Genomic DNA, 25,085 nt, shown 5'->3' on the forward strand with positions numbered 1-25,085 from the left:
ATGTAGCATCTAGCCAGTCTGTGTCACCAACATAGATCTTTATGAGCTAAAGAGAGGGTAATTAAAATGATCTTCTTTAGCCATATTTGAAGTATTGGATATACCAATATATGCAAATAAGGAGCATCTTAATACAGAATATTCCTAATATATGCACAGACATGGTTGCCCACTAAATTCTTTCACACACTCACGCTCCTCAGCTATCTCTGGAATTTTCTCCTGCTTCCTGACCATTCATCCCCTGACCCCTTTTCTTTTCTTACATGTGTAAGATGCTGATAACTAAAAATCGTAGTAAAGTTTACAAAAAGTGTTATGCTTTTGATAAAAAGAGAAGGTACATCCTTTCTATTCTTCCTCAAAATTCAGTTATTGGTTCATCTTCTCTGGGAAGACCTCTTTAGCTGTGGAGGCTAAGTGGGGTGCCCTGCATTGGTATCCCATTCGCCTCTGTTGTAGCATTTATTACAGGGTATTCTCAGTGTTTCTTCACTGGACTCTGCTCTTGGACTAGCAGCTATTTGAAAGCTAACTTACACCCTTGAGCTGAGTTTCTCCTCATGTACTACAGTGTCTGCCACATAATAGACACTTGGTAGCATTAGCTATTGGGTGGTGTTTATACCTCAAAATAAGGAATTTTGAGGTATAACCCAGCTATCCATCTTAATAGGTAGAGAAAAGGAGAGTGCAAATGAAACTTGATTGTTGTTAGTAAAAAAAAAAAATGATTCATGAAAAAAATTAATGAGAAGAATATACATTTTCCTTCATCAAATACAAAACTGTTATTTTGTTTTCAATCTTTAACATTTAGCCCCATACCAAAAAAAAAAAAAAAAAAAAAAGTAAGAAAACTTAAGTGTTTCACCAGGTTTCAGTAAGTTGACTCTGAAATATTTTCCTTTCATTTACTTAATCTAGAAGTTAGAAAAAAAGACAAACAACTTAGAAAAATTATACCAGGGGTCCTTTCCCCAAAACTGTGCTACATTAAAGTACAGAGTCTATTTCTGAATCTCTATCAGTGAACCATTATTTTTTTTGGCAGCCTAACGTCAGTCATAAGACAACCATTCCTTCTGAGAGGAAAGAAAAGCTATCCTGAAGATGAGTTACTTGTCAAAGTAAACTTTGATTAAAGACAAGATTTTTTGGTTAATATTTTCAATTCATAGTGAAACATAAAATATAAGTATAGTGTTATATTTTCTTCAGCATCTTGGCATGTTTGCAATGCTTTAGTAGATAGTATAGTGGATATTAGCTCTAACATGCCTTTCTTGATAACAAAACCTCTAAAAATTAAGGATAGTAAAGACAATAGTTAGCACCTTCTTCAGTTCTAAATGTTGAACTATTTAGTACATGTTATTTTAACAATAGAAGTGACCTATTCAATCTGATATCATTAAGATTCTCTTTTGCATATTATTTATATTGCTTATTTATTATATTACTATTATATTACTATATTATCAATATTATTTATTATATTATACCTACTATGAATGTTATACTATTTAGCTATTAAGTTTGCTTTAGCAGAAGCAGTGCAGCTTGGTAGTTAAAAGCTCATGCTCTTTTCTGGAATCAGACTTCCTGTGTTCAAATCCCAGCTCTGCCACTTACTACTATCTGCATTTATAATTCACAATTTGTGTTACCTTTCTGTGCCTCAGCCTCCTCACTTGTAAAACATGGAGGGTAATAGTGTTTATCCCATGGAGTTATTGGGAGAATTATCAGAGCTTATTCATTGAAAGCCTCAGAACACTATCTGGCATCTCAAAAGCCTGTAGAAATAGTTAACTATTATTATTAGGTTGGTGCAAAACTCATTGCAGTTTCAATGGCAAAAACCTAATACCTTTCGAAAGAGTAATCTATGTTCAACTTTTCACTTTCTTATTTTTTGTTTCCTTCATTCAGCCCACTCACTTTGTCTTCTAGCCTTGTCCCTCTATTGAAATTGTTCTAGCAAAAGTCTCCAATGACTGCCATATTGCCAAAGTCAGTGGTCCGTTTTTCCTGTCAAAGTATACTTGCCTTCTTTGCAGCACTTCATATTTTGAATCACATTGTTTTCTTGACATATTCTCATCTCTTGAGTAAGAAGAAGTGGTATGGAAAAAACAAGAACAAACTAGAGATACTGTTATCACAGTTGTCCAGGAAAATATAGTATAAGGAGGAGACTATAATAGGTTTGGAGATTAATTTAAAAGAGAACAGTGAGATAAGAATGACTAGAATCCAGTCTATTTCCTTTCTAATTCATCCTCCATCATGGCATTTCTAAGACAAAAATATCATCTTGTTGTATTCCTGCTTTAACCTGTATTTCAGGTATCTTACACAGGTGTTAAGGGAACTTGGATATAATTTGTGTGCTGGGGAACGAAGGAATCTATATCATATGTCTGCATATGGTGCATTTTCCCAGGAAAAAAGATGCATGTATTTTTTCGAGGTCCATCCTCTGTCATTCAAGAGCCACTTCTCCAGTGCCTCTCCATTGTCTATAGGCTGAAATAAAAATAATCTGTGGGTAAAGATCAAAAGCTTCATCAGAATTCCTACCAGTCCCTCTTCTCTCTTTTCCCATCCCCACTTCTTATCATGCTCTGCTAAGCACTATTTTTTTACACTTCCATATTCTACAAACTTTTTCTTCTCTACCGAATATCCTTGCTTTTAATTGCCACCTGGAAATTGAACACTATTTTTTTCTTTTTTTAAGACAGAGTCTCGCTCTGTTGCCCAGGCTGGAGTGCAGTGGCACAATATTGGCTCACTGCAACCTCCGCCTCCCAGGCTCAAGCAGTTCTCCTGCCTCAGCCTCCTGAGAAGCTGGGATTACAGGCACACCCCACCATACCTGGCTAATTTTTGTATCTTTAATAGAGACAGGATTTCACCATGTTGGCAAGACTGGTCTCGAACTCCTGACCTCAGATAATATGCATGCCTCGGCCTCCCAAAGTGCTGGAATTGCAGGCGTGAGCCACTGCTCCTGGCCTTGAACACTAATTTTTAAAGATCCATTGAAAATTTCATCTCCTCTGAGACACCCTTCTGCATATTATACCCAACAGAATAGGAAATTCCTGGGCTTTGCATCCACAAAGTTGTGTGCATGCCTCTGTTATATGGCTCATCATATGCTATTAAAATGACCTGAGTGCCTTTCACACACGGGAGAGTGAATTCTGAAGGCAGAGGCCAGGTCTTACTCATCTTTATATATCTACCAGTGCAGTTTATATTGCCTGGCACTTTACGAACATTCATAAATGTTTATAGAATGAGTGAAGGAAATGCTGATTACTGTCCTGCTTCAAAATTTATCTATTAGGTGGGGATGTTGTATGTGTTTTCTGAGGGATGTAATCCACTGTTATCTTTTATTTTTTTTAAGTGAATGCTGATTAATCCATCCTGGAAAATACCTACCATACTCTTCGATATAGAGAGGAATTGAAAAATTAAGGCAATATGTCTCATCCTCTCTACATTGTTAATGATGTAAGCATCATCAAAAGACCACTTGGTAGATGGCGAGGGAACAAAGATTTGATAACATAATTCTTAAGCCCTCAGAGGCCAGAACTCTTTCCACTAGCAATGTTTGTCTAAACAAAGCTCATTATAACATTATTTCAACAATGGCACCACCATGTATCTTTAACTGACAAATGACATTATTTTAAAAGACATAAATCTTAAGTGTTTTTGTTCTTATCACCAAACTATAGTTCTATTTTATTGTTTTATCTTGGGGGTGTTCAAGAAACACTAAACTGCTTTTGATCTAGAAGAGAAACAGTGTTTCTTGTGAAGGTGTTCAGAGAACTTGGAATTAGGCATGCTTCTGGCATCTTCACTTTTACAGAGAAAAGGATTTTGAAGCAGGGAGAATATAAACAGTATACACTGACTCTTGACACACCGTTGCTTTCTTAAACTAGAATAATAAAAATTTGCAAATGAACAAAAGAGTGGGAGGTAGATATCTGATTTACAATGTTTTTGAGATAAAGAACACTATAAAAAAAGATCAATGTGAATAATAAAGCATTGTTAACTGAGTCATGACATTTCTATTCTAGCGACTTGAACGGCAGAACTCTGCAAATGAGCACCTTGTGCCACTTTCCAAGTGGGAGGAAGACATATAATTATAATTCTCACACTGACGTGAATTCAAGAAAATCTGGGGAAAAGTTTATTGAAAAACATATTGACATATCAGTATTATAAATTTTTCTTATTAAACCAAAAAATAAAATTTCTTTTGTGGACTAGTTCATCATGGCACAAAAGGTGTTTCATGAAAGGATGTACCTGCTTTGAAAATTCCTTTCTTATATTGAGAAAGATCTACCGTGTATTTATTCTGTAACTTTCCAGCACCCAAGATGTATTAGAGAAATATATTTTCCAAACACTTTTAACCTCCATTGTCTTGAGTACACCTATCAACATTGTCATGTCACCTATCCAAAATCCTCATGAAAACCTTGTATTTAGTCAAAACTAATGAATCTGTTTCACCACACTTTGAAAAAGTAAAAGAGGATATAATATTATGTTTTCACTTAACATACATTTTCAGCCATCTCCTTTCTTTGTTGGATGGGTGAGGTGGTGGGGGAACTGCAAAAATTACAGTGATATTATCAACTGCAGTGTTTTAATAGAGCGCAGAACTGGAAATAGCATTTTGCCGAGTGCAATGGTTAAATGAATTTAAAAAAAACCAAGGGTGAATTTTCTCCTGATATTTAACTCCACTGGTCTCAGAGGGTGGATTCCCAAGTATTGCAGAAAGCTCTCTAACTGAACCCATTACTGCCTCTGGCACTTGAGAAGCCAAAGGGGCAGTTGTAAAGTCAGACACTTAGTGAGCATTGCGGAAATTATAGTGTTGTGTTAAATGTATCCTCTGCAGGGTGCTTTCCTATCTTCAGAGAACACACTCATTAAGTGCTGCCAACAAGAGAATGAAGCGCTTTTCTTTACAAAAAGGGCCACCTTTTATAGAACATCTGGAGCCCATCCAAAGGGCTTCTAGAATAGGTAGGAGAACATAATGAAATAAAGCAGCTCAGCCATGGAAGTTTGTAACATCCGCTGCAGCATGGAGTCATCTCTCCAAACGTATTGGATTTATCCACCATTGCAGTGTGCTTGGAGGATTGAGGAAGAGTGCAACATGCTGGGTTCATGTAGAAACCTTGGCTGGGACTTAGAATCAGCCTACTTATAAACCGAGAAGAAAATATATTTTGGCTATTTACCAAAGTCTACGAATCCAGTTTCATCCACATTCAATTATTTTCCCTCCGCTTGTTAGTGATAAAGATACACACAGGGATTTGGGTTTTACACTAACCTGGTGTTTGTTACAATATCTACTGTGGTAATGAATAGAGATTAAGATTCATGGGGAAATATATTAAGACTGCAGATACTGCAGTCTTAGTATATTTCCAGTAGAGAGAGCATATCAGGTTATAGCCAAGAAAGAAAGAAAACCAAAAGGGTGGGAGAAGAGGACAGTACAAAAGTTAGATTGATGAAACAGAGTAAGAGAAAGAGCACGATAAAGGGAGAAAAAAGATTAAGTCTAAAAGAGTGGCTTAAAGCAAACTCACCTCTGAGAAAAACCATTAAAAGAAATCCAAAGCAGCTAACGTTCATTTGTATGTGAATTAAATTGAATGCATGCAACCAGCTTGGAATTGACCTGGTCCTATTCTAGGATGCTCTTAAAACTGGGAAATATGTTGGGAAAATAAATTTTTCAGACTTAAGTTTTGGGAATGAACCTGTGACAAGGCACCAGGAAATAGCCTGTAAGACTCATTGTGTCTGCCCAAAGGACAATAATTTGTCAATAGATTTCTCATTTTCGGTGGGGGAGACAACTTCAGCTTTTCTGAATTGAGGCACTGCACTAGTTTCCTTGAAATCTAGAAGGGTAACTTTTGCTCAGAAAGGAAAAAATGGAATCATTTTTAATTCTATCTCATTTTCTTAAACATATGTAGGCTCAAAATACTGGATATGAGTGTTTATATCAGTGCTCTGCACTCATCTCAGTTGATTTTTAAGGAATCTGTGCAGAGATAGGTGGTGGTAAGAGAGAGGGCTTGGGAGTCAGAAAAAAAAGTGAGTTGAGTCTTGACTGTGTGACCTTGGCTAAATAACTTCATCTCTCTGAGTTTCAGTTGCTTTGTGGCTCACAAATAAGAGCACAATAAGGGAAAACCTAGACAAAGAGTGTCACTTTCACGTGTTAGCATCCTGTTACAAATAGACATAAAGAATAGCATAGAACAATGACAATCATCAGAAACAGGTGTCAGAGGAAAGCTTCAGAGAGACTGAAATCGTCATAAAGGACCTTGACCATAAGACTTGCCACGTTTTCCATGACTCTTTGTTTAATATAATGTATCTGAAATTTGAAGCCTGAGCCTAACTCATACTCACAGAACTCATACTCACAGAATCAGACATTCTGAGACTATAACACAGCAATATGTGTTTCAACAAGCACTACAGGTCATGATATATAAATTATAGTATGCCATTTGGGCTTACCAAGCTGATCACCTGAAAAGGCATTCCTCTCAGAGTGACCTTGACAATAGCAAATGGTATTCCTTTAAAACATCAACAGTATCTTCTAATGACTTACGGAGCTCTCGTAGGGAGGAAGTACTCTTTCCAGTCTACCACAATTATTGAATACGAGTCACCTGGTATATTTACACTGGTTTCTATCACCAAGACACAACTTTGTACAAAGTATGACTGGCTCACTTCAGGTTTGAACAGTCCATTAGCTAAGTGGTAAGGATGTCTGAGTACCCTAGGAGGCCCTATGGTTCCATCTTAAATATTGTTCCTTTGGAATTTCTGTTACTGTTTTCAACCTTTTGAGTCTCTTCAAATTTATTCAGAATTCAATTTAAGTGAGATTAGCCCAAATCAGATCTAGCGTAAGTAAAGAATTGCTTTACCGAAAACCAACCTATCCAAAGTACTAACTTGTAAGTACATAGACACAAACAAATCCATAAATATCAATTATTAAAATAGGTTTAAAATGCATACTTTTCTATAACTCATTTGACAAAAATAAAAATGCCAATGAGCTCTTAGCAATGAGCTAAAATGAGTAGTTTTATCTTCATGATAACATAGAATTTCCAAAGTACAGGACCTGAAGTTTCAAAGAGTCTTCATCTCCAGTTGCCAAAAGCAAGTACGAATTTTATCCAAACCTACAATTCTCCAAGGCTCTGACTGTTCACCTGCCTTAGATTTTCAAAGAGACCAGCAGAACATCTTTGTCTCTGTAAACCTGGGAGACGGGGAGAAGCTGTGGAACGTAAAAGCACTGTGAGAAACCTAAAGCATAAAGGGTGGGTGTGCCAACGGTTAATATTGTTGTTGTTATTTACTAAGTAGGATAGAGCCAAAGCACTCGCCTATGGAATGCCTGAAATTTTTCTATGACAACCTAATTGATCAAGATGCTTAAAAGGGAATGAGGTGACTAATCTACCCAACTGATAGGATGAGTACGAACACACATTATCTATTGGGTTGGCACGAAAGTAATTGTGATTTTTGCAATTGAAAGTAATGGCAAAAACCTCAATTACTTTTGCCCCAGTCAAAAAATGTAGCAATGTCCTGTAAATGGCAAGACCACCTTAACAATGATGCTTGAGGTAATCAGGGTTCCAAGGATTGGGACAACAGTCAAATTGCCTTATCATCCAAGATCTACCTCATTGTCCTTTTTCCCCTTCCATTTGAACCTTGGCATCATTGACCAGTCACTAGTCATTCAGGGGAATTACATTGGTTTTCAAAATCAGGTTAGAGATGGCACAGAAGGAATGCCTGTAGGCAAGCTATCTGTTGACATGTGTATCTCCTTTAAATAGGCCATAAAGCTCCCGAGGGCACAACCAGGCCTCATTCATCTTTGTGTCTCCTGCATATATCACAGTGGTTAAGAGGAAAGGCTGTAGAATCCAAATGCCTAAATTCAAATTCTTCCTCATAATCTTTACTAGTTTAGTAATAAAGCAATGAATAAGGCACAGCGCCCTTCTTCTCTAAGACGTATTCTCCTCACTAGGAAAATTGAACTTATAATAACTTCCTCGTTGGGTTATTGTGAAGATTAAATGAGAATTCATTTAAAGCACTTAGGCAAAGCTTCTCATAGTGTGAAGTGAATGTTAGCTATCATTATTTTTATTATTATAGCAGGCACTAATGAATAAATGAATGGATGAATGGGTACATGGGAGAGGAAACTAACTGACATCTACTGTTTATTCCACATCTAAAATTTTATACTTCTATTCAGTTTCCAAAGAACTTCATGTCTGAAAACTTCTTATCTGAAAATATTTCACCAGTGCTGGTTATTATTGTACCTGGTTTAGATGCAATATAATATGGGAAAAAGCAAATAGACTAGCAGCCCTAGAACCAGATTTAAAACATGTCATTACCTACCACTTAGTAAGCTGATGCATAGCTACTACATTCATTCACCCTTTACGCCAAGCCCTGTGCTAAGCTCAGGAATGCCAAGGCATGATTCCCCTCCCTGATGGTGGGAAAGACACACTTACAACTGAATGTCATGGAAGTACAAAAAAGGAAATGACCTTCTTTTATGCAAGTCGAGGAAAACTTCAGAGAGACTGAAATCTTCATAAGGGAGGACAAAGGATTTTACTCATCCCCATATTTTCACTGCCTGATACACTAGCAGTCAGTAAATATTTGTTGAATAAAAGTTAACTGTTGAAGGTTTCCTTATACATTATACCCAGATGCCATTCTAAAGGGAGAACAAACACCTCAACATATTTCCTGGGTCCTGACTGTGTTTCCAACCAGGGTTAGTTTTGTATGTTGAAATTTACTTCAGTGCTTTGGTAGTAAATTCAATTTTGAACCAGTTACAAATTGTGTACCAGTTCTTAATTTTTGCTGTCAGTCACAAAAATATAACTTGAAGTAATTCTTTTTAAAAGCTTTTTTTTCTTTCTTTCTTTCTTTTTTTTTTTTTTTAAAGAGATAAGGTCTTACTCTGTCGCCCAGGGTAGAGTGCAGTGGTGCCATCATAGCTCACTGCAGCTTCAAACTCCTGGAGCCAAGTTATCCTCTCACCTCGCCCTTCCAAAGCATTGGGATTACAGGCATGAGACACTGAGCCTACCCTTAAGGAAGTTTTTTTAATGTAGCATATTTTCTTCTGATAATGAAGATAATAAAATTTCCTTCTGACTATTGTACTCTCACACAGAAAAGACAAACTGAGGATAAAATTCATGAAATATAATCTTATTCTCTCAAAATTTTAATACATCACACCACTGTTTTCTGATGTTCAGTTTTGTACAAGAACACTTTGAGGCCAACTTCAGGAACAGTTATTTCTCGTTTGATCTAGTTTTCCTTGCCTGAGTACTTGAAAGATCTTTTCTTTATTTTTGTAATTCAAAATATTTTTTAGAATTGTGGGTCTCTTTTTACTAAATTTTAGGCAGTGGAGCACACTTTCAAAAAGTGTTTCTGCTCAGGAAATACATTGTGGTACCATCTTTGAACAAAGCTTATGCTTGGATTGTTTTGGTTTCTCCTCTAGGAAACTGTATCTCTTAGGTGAGATCTATATGTTCCAACGTTTGAGTTTGACATCATTTTGTCATCATAACTTGAATTCTTTGTCCTTCACTTTTGAACTGTGGGAGAGTTTTTCAGATTTGCTTTTAATCTCTATGTTACTAATGATATTTTCTGCAGTGTCAATTCTGTATTTTACTGCTTCTGATGCAGATTTTAATTCTGTCATTTCAATTTTGAATTCTTCAGTATCTCTCTTGGTTCACACATGTCCCTTTGAATCTATTCTGTTGGCTTTTCATCCCAATTTGTTTGATCCTTAAGATTATTTCTCAGTATGTCTCTTCTTTACAAAGTTATTCTTGCAACCTAATGAGAGCCTTATACAATTTTTGAAAAATTTCTTCTGTTTACGGTAACAAATTATTTCTGGATCAGTTAAGGTGACAAAGAACTATAGCTCTCTTGGTCACATCAAAAATCAACACCTCTAAAAAATTGTAACAGCCTAATTTTCTTGTTGACACAAAATATGGTTTGTGAATCGGGAGCATGCAGAAAACAACACTATTTCCATTTTACTTTCAGCAGAGCTCCATAAGTGCCAGACTGATTGGATTATTCAGTTCAATTCTAATGGGTTGATATTTAGTGTAAATCTCTCCTTTCCCAATACTATCAAACCCAAATTTGCAGATGTGAGCATTCTTGTTTTTCCATATTTTTAAAGGTGTTTTAGAAGAAAGCTAGGAGAGGCTGTGACGCAGACAATACCTTAAACTTGAAAGCCTTGACTATAATGACTATTTGGTGTTTAGAAATAATTTTTTTAAACCTGCCTTTACTAACAATTGGAACAAATGAACATTCTTTTTTAAAGGGAACTTTTTTTTTCTCGAAATGGCCCAAACACTTCATAAAATTGTCCTGTTATTTTTAAGACCTGAAATTTTAAACTAACTTTGTGGTAGCTTATTTTAACACTCTAAAATATATTCAGAATAGTTCACCTCAACATGCTTGAATGCTGAATATTTTATGCTTGGACAAAGAGCAAACTGTAGGTCTTTCGCCAAGCACAGTCAATGCACTTGAGTATGGGTTACCAAAAATGCTGAAGAATTTTTTTTTTTTTTCTATTTATTGTTATAGCTCAAATCCTTGTGTCTCTTGTAGGCTTTAAGTGACATAAATATGCATTTCCATCTGCACATCCTTGTCAGGAATAGTTCTGCTGGGAGGTGTTATGCCACCCAAGTACTTCCAGAATAGAGTCTGTTAATCCTGTTACCACTATAGAAACTCAGAGGAAAAGTCTACTCAGGCCACTACTGCAGCTGCTGTGGCTGTAAACGTTCCAGCAACCACACCCTGGGTACCAAAAGGAAGCAAAAGAAAATTGAATTTTTTCAGTAGAAGAGGGATGTAGAGTGCTGACCTCAGTCTATTACTCAGACCAGCGGTCTCCAGACTTTTTATTGTAAAGCTTATAAACCTTTAATAGTAAAAAAGGGAAAAATAGCAAGCCCACCTAATGCATGCATATATGCATCTATATACATCCATGTGCACACGCATATACAATGGAGGCATATGCTACCATATTCACTGTACTAAACATTATAAAACATGCAAAAATAGTTATTATATTAGGATTTAAAAATAGAAATAAGTGTTCTAACCCCATTGGATAGATTTGCGCCTCCTCCAGGTATACATATACCACTTTGGAGACTACTGGGCTAAATTTCCACTGAGTGGACAATCAAGAAAATAGATCTTAAATCCCCAATGAGGCCTTTTGAAAGATTCCATAGTTCATTGGGCACACAGAGTTGGGCAAAAGGAGTTATAAATAAGCATATGGTTTGATCCTCTGTTCCCTTGCTCCCGTGATTTCTTGTCCTTCCAACAACGTGGCTTGACTTCTGGCCTCTCCAAGGCCTCTGTATACATCTTATTTCCCACATTTATACAGGCACAGTACAAATGGATATTAACCTGATAGATGCTGATAGGGAGCCTCCTAAAGTCCATCCAACAGTATGTCACCCCCAAGGCCTCATAACTCAGAGACAGAACTAGCTAAATAAATCAGGTTCAATGATCATTCAGTAAGTATTTTTCAACAATAATTTACTGATTTATAAATACAGATTGGATGTCTTTAACTGCCCAATTCCATATCATGCAAGAGATTTCAGATTACCAATGAATCTAGTTGTGAAACAAAACATCCACAGAAAGGTGGTGGATATGAAAACACCTTCTACCTCTTATAGTGAAAAACTGTTTTTTCAGCTGTAGGAAAAATCGGACACTTAAATCAAAGTTCCTTTTAAATTGATAAAAATAAAATATTTTAGTGGTAAAACCTAGAAAGATCAGAGAATAGACAAAACTTCTCCCAATCCCTGTTGGTACAAGTCTAAATGAACACAATCTTTCTGGAAGGCAATTAGCAAATTACATAAAAAGGGAGAAATTCAACCATTAATTCAATAAGTCCTTTTCTCTTAATTCAACCTACACAAATAAATAAGTATTTTATAATCATGACAACAATGTTTCTTTCAAGAGTATTCATGGTAGCAAAAAATAGAAACTGTCTACATTTGTGTTGAATGGGGGAACTGTTAGTTTATTATTCACCATGTAAGAAATGCTAAGCATTCTTTAATTCCTTGTATACTGAGTACCTGCTGTATGCCAGGTCCTCTTTTAGGATATAGCAGTTAATTGACACAGACAAACTTTCATTAGGTAGCATTTTAGTCAAGGGTGGGAAATCCATGCACACCATTAGCAAATAAACAAATAAGATATTTTTAAAAATCACTGTGCAGAAAAATGAAACAGAGTGATGTGATAGCAATGGCTGGTGATCAGGACTATGACATTAAAGGATTTCTGAGTCTTGGCACAATTGACATTTGAAACCACGTTTTTTATGGGTCTTGGTGGTGAGGGGGAGGGGTCCCTGTGCATAATAGGTTGTTCAGCAGCATCCTTGGTCTCCACCCACAAAATGCTAGTGTACCTAGCCCAGTCATAACAATAAACATTATCTCCAGACATTGCCAAATTTCCATTCCCTTGGGGGCAAAATCTGCCCTGATTGGGAAGCACTGTTTTTGATGTAATGTAAGGGAAGGCCTGCCTCACCCAGGAGGTGACATATGAGCAGAGACCTGAGTATGTTTTTCAATAATCTTTAGGATGAAGGAAAATGGTTACAATACAATGGTAGCACTATAATACATTATATTCAATAAAATTCTACTTTAAAAAAATTCTATCTAGACAGACAGTCTAGCCTGTAAGTTAGGAACATAGACTCGGAGCCAGGCTGCCTTAGTTAAAATTCTAGCTCCATCACTTACTGGTTATGTGATTCTGGGTAAGTTATTTGATATCCCTGTGTTTTCTGTGTCCTCAAATAAAAAATGGCAATGACGCTAGCAGTACCTACCACAAAGGGTTGCTGGGAGTATTAAATGGGTTAATATAGGCAAAGCTCTTAGAAAAATGAATGGCATCTGGGAAGCACTGTAAGTTTATATATATATATAAATTATAATTAGAATATGTAGTATTAATCAGATATCTAATTGGAATAGTATATTTATTAATTATTAATCTAATGTTGATATATTACAATTGTATGTTTATTTATATATAAATTAGAATTAGAATATATATCCTAATATGCAAATATGAAACATAAATACAAATATATAGATACATACATATAAATCTATAAATATAAAATACACATATACCAGATATTTACATTTTTGTGAAACAAATATAACAATGTGTTTAAAATGGTAGCTTTATAGATTTTAATTTATTTGTATCATTTTGTATTCTTCACAGTTGTACGGATATCAGTGCAAATGTTGCATTCAAATCAAAATAAAATACCAAGATGTGTTTTACCACAAAAGACAGAAATTTATAGACTTTTACTAGGATCAGTTGGTCTACAGAGAATGTGGAAGGAGGACCACTGGGATGTGCTCAGAAAACCTCCCCTAAGGATGTCAACCGAAAACTAAGACACCCCACCTTTAGTCTATCAGGTCATCAGTTGGCTGAAATTAATTAATTAATTAATTTATTTATTTATTTATTTCTGCCAGGCACTATGCTAAGTTCTGAGAAATTGAGCTACATGGCTTATGTATTTCCTCAAGGAGTTCACAACAGAAAGGAGAGGAGAAATACATCCACAATTAATCACAGTACTATAAACTAAACTAAGTGCTCTAGTGAGGATATCAACCTGGATTTCTGGGGGCTCCCAAAGGAAACAATTTCGATGGGAGTTGCAGGGGACAGTTGTAGGAGGCTTCTTACAGTGGGCTTTGAGAGGTAAGTTTGGAAAAAGCAGTTATTAGTTATCAAATAGGAATTCTGGGTTTGAACCTACTCTACAAAGTACCTGCTAATCAAATACCAGCAGGATCAATTAACCTGGAGAGGGGTAAGTCAGAAGGGACAAAGCAGTTTTATTTCAGAAAGTATCTCAAGCTCATATCAGAGTGCTTGGTTTCTGAAGCAGTTTGGAAATGCAGTCTGACTGCTGTAGGAATTAGAAGACATAAGTTCAAGTACTAGCTGTGCCCCTTACCAGCGGGGTAATCTTGGGCAAACCACTAAAATCTCTGACCCTCTATCCGTTTCCTCATTCATGTAATAATGATAATAATACTTTGCAAAACTGTTGTGAGCTTCAAATGTGATAATGCACATAAGAGACTTTAAGTGACATTCAAATAGTTCGGATGAATAAATTGTGATGGTTTTAACATAATAGAGAATATTTTGAATAATTATGGTTTATTTTTAACATTTATATTTAAACACTGATAGTAAAAAAATGACTGTATATGTAATACCAATCATGCATGAGTTTATAGCCTGATTGGCTTCATTTATTTTTTCAGAGCCCTAAACCTATTACTAATCCAAGCGCATCAAACTATAAAAACTGCTAACCATTTTTTTTCTTGGATAACATAATCTTTATTTCTTGAGACACTTTTTACAAACATTAAACTGAAGGTAACTGCATAAAAATGAAATGGAGACTCATAATTGCAAACTGCTTTCATGTCTGAAGAAGATTCAACTATCTCTTAGGAGTCAATTGTTCCTTGTTACCAGCTTATGATCCAGCTATAAAAGTATATCACTTAGCCTATGTCTGTCTACAGGTGCAAAGTATAGTGGCGGGCAGAAAACTGAAGTAATTATCCACAATAGTTAGACCAAAAAAAAAAAAAGCCCACTTCAGCCCCCAAAAATTGAAGTTGCTTTGCAGGTGTCAGGGAAGCGTGGGGAGGGGGCCATGCTCAGCCTTCTTCCCTCGTTCTTTTGTACTCTTTAATCCTTTTCACCTTGAACACTCACTTCTATTATTTCTGGAGGAATAATATACTTTAGCCTTTTCTCTCTTTTTAAAAAAGATTTACTAAGGCTGATTGAAAAGGCTTAAAATGTCCTCTTCTCATAGCCCTTGATAAACATTTCATCTAACTTTTCTTGAGGCAGGATTTTAGCTGAAGTGCTACAGAAGACAAATCAAAACAATGATTTATACAACTGTGACTTTAACTTGAAAGTTTTTAAAGGACATCTTCCAACCAGAGCTGCCATTTGAAAATTAAAGAAAAAATGTCAAATATATTTATCTTATTTATCCTCCCTCCCAAATTAGATTTAATGAACCCAAGGTTTTGTCTTATCCAATCTATCAGGATGTAGCAATTGAATACTCCATAGTTACTTATTTCCATTCATTTCAAAAAGGTGAGGAAATTTTAGAAGGCTTCATCCCTCAACTGGAGAAAATTATCCACTCAGTTTTATTACTCAGCTTTCAAAGAAGAAAATATGTTTTTCTTGAAAACATAGCTTCTTTGAGTATCAATCACCTTTTATTATGCTTTTCTCAATGTCAAGAAATCTTCATCTTCCTAATTTTGTTCTGTCTTCAGCCATTGTATGTTTTCAAATTTTACTCAATATAAAAGTAATAGTGATCTACACATCTAAAAAATGATGATTCTGACCCTGGCTGATACTTTTCACCATGTTTGATCATGTTGAATGATTTCCTATATTTTACACATTGTATTGTTACCTACGAAGCTGTGGAGAGTATAATCATATATTTTAACAACAAAAGTCACCTCTAACATTTGAATGAACTTTACAAAATTTTCATACAAAGGAAAAAAACTTTTTTCTCTATACAGTGTCACTTCAATTAACTCCTTTTACTAACCACAATAATTTGTTAATGGTTTGGTAGCTTATACCTTGAAATGTCACTTGTCTGCCTTGGTCTGATTTCAGCCACGGATAATTACAGTACTAAATTCTAAGCTGGAGTATAGTTTAAATCCAAGGGAAAACATAATTCACCATTATAGCTTAAAAAAATGGTCTATACATTTGAAAAATACACTCACTTTAAATGTTTTGGCCTAGAACTAAAATTAAAATCACCCTACCTTAAAGTCTTATGTAATAATTTCCATGTAGGCTTCTGGAGTTTACTGCTCACAAGAAAAACTTAGCAACAAGCTACCTGTTTCCATAGGCAACTTGGCAATAGAATTTGTAGGTTAAATGAGAATAAAAAGATCTACTCAGGAGGCTGAGGTGAAAGGATCATTTGAGCCCAGGAGCTCTAGTCCAGCCTGGGAACATATCAAGAATCTGTCTCTTAAAAGAAGAACAAAATAAAGAGAGGGAGAGGAGGGAGAGAGAATGGAGGCCAGACATAGTGGCTCACCCCTGTAATCATAGCTCTTTGGGAGGCCAAGGTGGATGAATCCCTTGAGCCCAGGAGTTCAAGACCAGCCCAGGCAGAATGGTGAAACTGAGTCTCTGCACAAAATACAAATAATAATAATAATAATAATAATAATAATAGAATAAGCTTGCTGTGTTGGTGCACACCTATAGTGCTAACTACTCAGGAGGCTGAGGTGGGAGGATCACCTGAGCCTGGGAGGTTGAGGCTGCAGTAAACTGTGATTGCACCACCACCACTGCACTCTAGCATTGGTGACAGAGTGAGACACTGTCTCAAAAAAAGAGAGAGAAAATCAGAAAATATTCAGGTAATAGTGAGCCATTAATGTGTGTGTGTGTGTGTGTGTGTGTGTGTGTGTGTGTGTTCATGATGTGTGTGTTTTGCTTTCTTTATGACTAATATTATCAGAAGAATATTGTCCAAAGTATAATATTGATTATAATGCATAAGATATCTTGAAGAAAGTTGTCACTGTATTCAGAGCCAACGACTTCTGAAAAAGAGTCCAGATGTGAGGGCAGAGAGGATTAAACCTGAGTGGTAGTAATGGAAATGAAAAAGCAGACATGGACTTGAGAGATGTTTAGTAGGAGGAATAAATAAGAACTTGCAAATGATTGGATGGAGGGATAGGGCCAAAGAATAGTTTTAAGCCCAGGGAACTGGAAAAATGACAATACAGTAAAGACAAATTGAATTATGAATTCTCCAGGGATAGCCAGAGTTATCCAGTTTGGGGAGAAGAATGAGGGGCTTAGTAGAAAGAGACATAATAACTGAAAGGATTTTGCTAGTTACCCACATAAAATGTCCAATAGACAGTTACAAGTGTGAAACTGTAATTTGTGATGACTATGAGCTTCTTGAGGACTGAAACCATTTGTTGTTCTTCTCTGAATTCTGCAGTAGTTAGTGCAGTGCCAGGCATGTAGTTTATGCTTGGCAAATATTGCCTGCATCTCTGGCTGGCTAGATGAAGATTTAGGGGCCAAATTCATAAAGAAATCAATGATGTTATGAGTGTGGACAAATATGGCCTTCAAGGGTAAGGTAGGAAGAAAGAAACTAAGAGGACAAAGTCCTAAGGAACAAATATATGGAGGGAGTTGGAAGAAAACAGAAGCTGATAATGGTCAGTCAAGGAATTACACCAGAGAGGGAGAAGGAAAGGACAAAGGAAAAGAAAAGACAAAGGGAAGGGAAGGGAGAAAGAAAAGCAGAAAGGAAGGAAAAGGAAAAAGGGAAGGGAAAGGGAAGGGAAGGGAAGGGAAGGGAAGGGAAGGGAAGGGAAGGAAAGGAAAGGAAAGGAAAGGAAAGGAAAGGAAAGGAAAGGAAAGGAAAGGAAAGGAAAGGAAAGGCAAAAGAAAAGCAAAAAGGAAGGAAAAGGAAAATGGGGAAGGGGAAGGAAAGGAAGGGAAGGGAAGGGCAAAGGGAAGGGAAGGGCCAAGGGAAGGGAAAGGAAAGGCAGAAAGGAAGGGAAAGGAAAAAGGAAAAGGAAAGGAAGGGAAGGGAAAGGGAAAGGAAAAGGAAAAGAAAAAAGAAGGGAAAGGAAAATGGGAAAAGAAAGGAAGAAACAAGAATAGAATCAGCGGACCTAGAGAAGAGGACATAGTGCTTATTTATCATTTGAATGCTTTTATCTATAAAGACTCAAATGAGAGAAAACATGGATGCAAAAATTACAAAGTCACATTTAGTGATCAAAAATGAAAATCATTAAAACGTTTTCTTAATAACTTAGAGTAAATAAATTAATAGCTCCTGTCACATTGATTCATCCGTTGCATGTGGGTACTCAATAAATGTTAATTGAATTAAATTAATAACATTTGCTCAACAGTAATAAAAACTTAATTAGCTGTCTATCTTTTCTCTGACTTAAGTTTATGTCCATTTGTTCTTGCAATTACCTGTAGCCCAAACATGAATTTTCTATTTCACTGATGTTTAAGATTCACTTTAATTTTTTTCTAAGAAATATAGATGAGCTTCTAATTTTTGTCCTAATTTTGGTTTGTTTTTAACTATTGGTAAAAATTATTTTCTCTAAGTTAATGTCAAGAACTATGAATAACATCCCAAATATAGTTTCACGAGTTCCTTATTTAACTCTAAAATAATTTTCTCTACAGAAGAAGTGATACTACTTTTTATATGTTTCTCCTTTGAGCTTATGCTACTTTATAGTACTTTGGGTGCAATGTCAAATAATACCATAAAGGAAGGAATCTGAATGTGATGAAATTATTGTTAGCATCATCTATAAGAGATGGAAGATGTCAGTAACATTCACCCAAAAATTGTGACTCACTTCAGATGTCAGAATTCTGGGTTGAACAGACTGGGTTCTCAAATGTGTGCATGTCAGATGACTTTCTAATGAGCAACAGATAGTTCCCACTGAGGAATGAAAAAAAATAAAAATATAAACAGAGATATAGAATTAAAATAACTTTATGAATGGCAGTTTAACTTCTCCATAAAATTCTCTCAGTACAAGCCTAGTGTGCTCCAAATGGTTGCTTAATGTAGCACACCACTTACATTCAAAATGCTATACTTAAAATTGTCACAAAATTAAAAAGAGAATCATATACCACTTGGCTGTATACTGTATTCTCCGCATGTTCTTACATTCCAGTAACCTCTATCCAACTTTTTTTGTTACTGAATTACTTTGTGCAAAAGCAATTTAAATTACATGCAGCCTGACTACGTGTGATAATTTGAACTGATTGTTAATTAATTCTGTTAAGTAAATAGCTGCTGCAATCTCCATACTCATCAAGGTCTCGTTATCTATCAGCTCTTTCTGAGCTGCTCTCTAATGTACGGGATAAAGCAGCTGTAACAGAACAAGCAGGATTCCCTGAGTGTGCAAAGAAGGTAGTTTTGCTTTGCAAAGACTGCTTAGGGAAAGGCGAGTGTGTAAAACTCAGCTATTTGCAAGGCTCGATTTTGGGCAGGTGACACATCGCAGTATTTAGGGTGAGAAGGTTTTGCTGATGTGCATTCTCAGTAGTTAGGAAGGAGGGATAAAAGCTAAGAATAGGTTAGAGAAAATATTGCATAATATAAAAGGGAAAAGGACAAGCACAAAGCTTTTGGAATCCACCAGGCCTAGATTTGAATCTCAGTTCTACTACTGAATAAGGAGGAGGCCTGGGACAATTTACCTAAATAAACTCTGAAGCCTTGGTTACCTTCATTCATCTGCTAACTGGGGATACCCATTCATACATTTCCCATCTGTTCAAGGAGGCTAACAATATCTACCTCCTAGAGTCTTTGTGATGCTTAAGTTCAATAAGGCATATAAGTGGTAACATAGAACTTGACATAAGATACATGCCACGCAGTGTGTGTTCGTGTGTGTGTGTGTAAAGCAGTGGTTTTCAACCGGGGTGATTTTGTCCCACAGGGGAAATGCAGCGATATCTACAAACATTTTTCATTGTCATGAGCTAGAGGGTCAGGTGCTACTAGCATCTAGTGGATAAAAGACTATGGTACCACTCAACGTCCTACAATCTCTCCATGCCAGAAAAATATCTGGCCCAAAATATTGATGCTGCTCTTGGTGTTCTAAGAAATCATTTGAAAGTCCATCTATCTGCAATATTAGCTGATTACTGGATGCTTTGATACCCAAGTAAGAAAAATAAACTAATTATGATTTTCATCATCATCGTCATCATCATCATTATATCATTAATTTGGTGAATCCCTCTGGGGTTAGAGGAAGCCTAGTGTTCTCTCATCTGTAAGGCTGATTCCACTTCAATATTCAATACTACATTAATTGCTTTCAACAATAGATGTTTTCTTGAATCCCTATTTCTGCCAATCCTTTTTATGGTGGATGAAACCACAACCAAGAAATTTAAAGCCAGCACATAAAAGGAAGAGAATAGAAATTAAACATTGCTGAAAACCAAGGCTGTTTGGAGGCTCAGAAAGAAACAAAAATGACCTAAGACAGTTGTGTATACCAGACTGATAGTTCTGGTGCCAGTTAGGAGTCTTTGGAAAGCAACTATCTTAAGATTGGTTTCTGAAAATCACTGATGCACAGGTCAGCGGGCTGTTCTCTCTCTTTCTCTAGTCTCAAATGCAGAAGATCCCAGGCATCGTGATTCCCAAACTCGTCTACATGTTGGAATCACCTGAGGAGCTTCAAAAATTCTCCCGTCCTACCAAGGATTGTGATTTAATTGGTCTCCTGAAGAGGAGAATACCAGAGCTTTAAAAATTCTGAATTTTTAAAAGATTTCCCAGGTGATTCTACTCTGCAGAAAAGTCTAGAACCCATTGCCTTAGAAGGCAGAACCCAGTAGACATTTCCATTGGCCCTAAACTAAGAAACAACCTTGGAAGGGAAATAAAGATGGACTTGGCAAGAATATATTTCTTGCACTGAGCTGCATAAGCATGGCAAAATCAAACCAGGTTGCCAACTGTATTATTAATTTCAGTCACTCAATGAGCATTACCCAACAAACAAGGCATTGTGTTAACAATGGTAATGTAATTCCCAAAGACACCTCTTGACCACCTCCCAATTGTGCCACCAAGCCACGAGGCCTGTTGCTTGTTCAGGTTTTAAGTTGTTCCTGGGCATCATGAGCCTGTAAGGAAGTTATAAATTAACTGCACCATGACCCAGTCTGGTCCTTTCTGACATGATTTTATGATATGCTTACACTTCTCAATCCTGTAACTTAGTTATTTCTTTGATGATTCGTTTGATGCTCATGAAGGTCAAGGTCCATGCCTGTCTTAGTCATCCCTCTATCCCCAGTATACAGCCCAGCATTTGTTGCAGAGCAGACTCCCAATCATTATGTGGCAGGAGAATGCATACAGTTGTCCCTCAGTGTCTGAGGGGAATTGATTCCAGGACTCTACAGATATCGAAATTTTCAGATGCTCAAGTCTCTAATATAAAATGATGTGGTATTTGCATATAACCTATGCATATCCTCCCATATACTTTACTTGACCTTTAGATTATTTATCATACCTAATACTATGTAAATGCTATGTAAGTGGTTGTTATACTGTATTGTTTTTTATTTGTGTCATTTTTGTTGTTACATTGTTATTTGGGGAACTTTTTCTGAATATTTTCTATCTGTGTATCTAGGATTTGTTGTATTGGGGATGTGAAACCCACAGATACGGAGGGCCAACTGTACAGGAGATGTAAAATACATAGAACACTTGGGGTTTCTCAGCCTTCTCTATGGCTCTCCAAACCAGAATCTCAGTCAAGAACTTTGCTGGAAATTCCCTGAACATCTCTAACTACTGTGCCAGACAGTTACATGGAAATAAAGCATGTTCCCAAGAAGCATACCCCCAAAGCCATACAGGTTATCACCTGAATAGGAACTTAAATACCAAGGCAGAGAAAGCCACTGTGAGGTTATGAGGACAGAAGCAGAAATGAGCTTATAGACTATTCATTTATACGCATTTTTCTTTTTAGAGAGGAGGAAAATGAGGTTTGTAAAAACAAAGTAATAAAGTGACTTGATTGAGATCATATGAATAACTCAGCAGTATTGCCCACCATATGAGATCCTTATCCTGCTCTTCAGATTAATAATACACTATGAGAGGAGGCTGGCAATGTACTATGAGATTTTGTTGATCCAAGTGAATGAATTGCTTGATTCTCCCTACTTATCACCAAAAAAAAAAAAAATAGTAGAAATAAGTGTCACAAATTACCATGATAAAGTTTGCAATGTGTATAAAATTTTATGATTGCACTCTTCTTTCTTATATTTTTATTCAAAATTGTCTTGCTCAATAATACTTCATTCTTTTTCTTAAGACTTCAATCTTAGAAAAGTCAAATGTGAAAATTTCTGCAAATGTCCATTCTTAGGTCACTAGGTCACATAAACTATAGTGGGTTTCTGTATGTGTTTTTTCTTTTTTCGTCTAGGTACGCAACTCACAAATGAAAAGCATGCAGATGAGAAACCCATTAATGCTATCGTTATAAATTCAGTATCTGAATTCAATATCACAGATGGACCAGCCAAGGAAAACCCCAATGAGAAAAAACTGTCAGAATCCAGCACATCACTGTCCTCCCTTGAAGAATGCCAAACAACATTTTCTTACCTCCAAACTGATACTTCAGTTCATCACAGAGACACTGATGGTATGTTTCTCAGAATTCAAACCATCTCTAAATAAAGCTCCCAACCCCCATCCCCTGTAAAATCATCACATATGCTGTTAGGGAAAAAAAAGTCTTTATGAATATTAAACAGGAAGACTCTGATTTGAAAACTCTGGTGAATGACATATGTCAAGGTCACTTTGCAGTTATGAGGCGCTTGGCAGATTGTTTGCTCTCAAAGCTGGGAATCGGAGGCAGCATGTTTTAAATAGCTGGGGTGAGACATAATCATTCTTGCTCTGGGGCTATGAGGCACATAAAGAAAAATGGAAAACTTCTTTCTCTCCTCAGATATGGAACTATTCAGTCTATACCTCTAGTCAGAGAGAAGAAGGCAGAGAGAAATAGTATTAAAATGCTGGAAATATATAAATATAGACAGCATAAAAAATTAAGATGCTTACCTCAGCAATCTATGAGAAAGGAGTGGTTCCCCTGGGTATCATCCCTAGACATTTTGATCAGTGCAAACCTAGACCCAACCATCCCTATATATGATATAAATGATACGTTTCATTTGCAAAGCCAATTTCAAATTGGTTTGGTGATAAATAAACAATCAGCCAAACAAAGTTCAAAATTATGGACTCCACACCAAGATATGGAATTTTACTCAGGTTAACTTTGCAATGACCTTTACAGGAGACAAACCATTCAAGAATTTTGTAGTGTTCAGTATCTACATTTGCATTTAAAGAAAGTCTGGAGTTTCTCAAAGGAAAATGTAATAAGGTATGGTTTCTGGTCTACATTTAAATTCATATTTACTTTTTGAAAATAAGAAAAAAGATTAAATAAACTTTGAATAACAGCACCTTTGGAATCACACCAGTTTCACTTCTGCCTCTGAAGTCTATTAACTGTATAGTACTGGACACGTTTTTTAAATTTACCATCTCTGAATTTCAGTCTCTGATTATACGATAGGCTCGTTAACACCATGGGATATGTTGGGGATCAAATAAAATAACATGTATAAAGCACCTAGTACAAAAGTTGGTACACAGTAGGTACTCAATTTTAGCCATGATTGTGATTACAATTTTGGAAAGTAAGGAAGGTTTCTAACACATGTTATATATGTGGTATCTTGTGCATATGTTGTCATGAATGCTTTAGGCCTGCGGATAATACGAATACTAAGTAGGCTGGAAGTGAACAATAGGAATTGGTGAGGACTATGGCAAGCTGGAGAGCACATGGCTCATCTAAAGGTCACTGCCTCAACACAGTACCAGCTGATTGTTGCCAAAAGGAAATACAGGGCCAGAGTTGCCAGATATTGAAGTTTCCAAGAAAATCCAGAGACCAGAAGTGTTATATAAAATTTCTAAGTTTTCCAGTGTTGATCATTACTTGCATTTATTTTACAAAGCTCAAGATACTCCCAACAACACATCATTGGGCCAACTTTGACCTGTAGCTATCAGATTATGACTCTGAATTCAGGATGATACTCAAGTCTCCAGCTTTGGTAGAGGTTAATCCCAGTCAAGAAAACGTAATGGCAGAGAGGCCTCTTTAAAAGCATCTTGATGCTACAGCATTTTATCAAATTTTACCAGGAATGTGTGGATGCTGCTTATCATGTGAATAATCGAATTAAGTTAAATCCCAGGGAATTGCCATTGTACACATCCACACGGTGAAACATACTTTCCCCCCACAATCACTGTGATCTGGCCTATCAGGGATACTGGAGGAAGAAGAGGGGCCAAGCCAACTAGCATGACACCTGAACTCTTGTATTCTCAGGAAAGGGTCCAAATCACTACTTCATTAAAATGGCAACTGACACCCAAGAGCCTCACGCAAAAACAAACAAACAAACAAAAATAGCTGACTACTCTTCATTCAAAGAGCAAAGGAGATCCATGAAGATAATTAAATTAGATCATTTCCAGGAAATTCAGGTTGTAAGCTGACGACACAGGTGATAGTCCACTTGTCCTTTTCCTCCCGTGTGAAAAATCTCCCCAGTGAAGTAAGAGCTTTTGGCACCCGGATAAAAGAGAAAGGAAAAGAAGTCAGCCTAAGACCCCCAAAGAGTGATAAGAAACTCTTATTATCCTAAACAGCAAACATCAAGGAAATCAAGAGTTAAGTCAGACTCACTCCATTTTAGAGAATTTTCGATAGTAATTGTAATTAATTTAAGGATGCAGAAATTGAGATCCGGGGTCATTGTTCGTACTGAGATAAATACAGAAATATCTTTCAGGAACAGCAGGGAAAACAGAAGGGAAAAGAGAATATTGCATCCACTTTCATGTAGTTTGTGGCTAATTTATTTTCGAATGTATAAATGAGTGCATAGGAATAGATGCTTAATTGCTAATATCTATTATTTATATACATTGCCCCACTTAAAACAGGATG

The 25,085-nt window shown here is 36.3% G+C and overlaps 1 protein-coding gene across 2 annotated transcripts in view; it reads left to right on the top strand.

The window, feature by feature from the left end:
- MDFIC2 (MyoD family inhibitor domain containing 2) overlaps positions 1 to 25,085 on the top strand; it is a 110,332-nt gene that overhangs the window by 77,897 nt on the left and 7,350 nt on the right. For both annotated transcript variants that reach the window (XM_025377816.1, XM_025377817.1), the window contains one exon: positions 22,464 to 22,685. In XM_025377816.1, coding sequence (XP_025233601.1) covers positions 22,464 to 22,685 — 222 coding nt within the window. The remainder of the gene's footprint in view (positions 1 to 22,463; positions 22,686 to 25,085) is intronic.

This window comes from Theropithecus gelada, chromosome 2 (assembly GCF_003255815.1).
Source record: "Theropithecus gelada isolate Dixy chromosome 2, Tgel_1.0, whole genome shotgun sequence".
In the NCBI taxonomy this organism is placed as follows: Eukaryota; Metazoa; Chordata; class Mammalia; order Primates; family Cercopithecidae; genus Theropithecus; species Theropithecus gelada.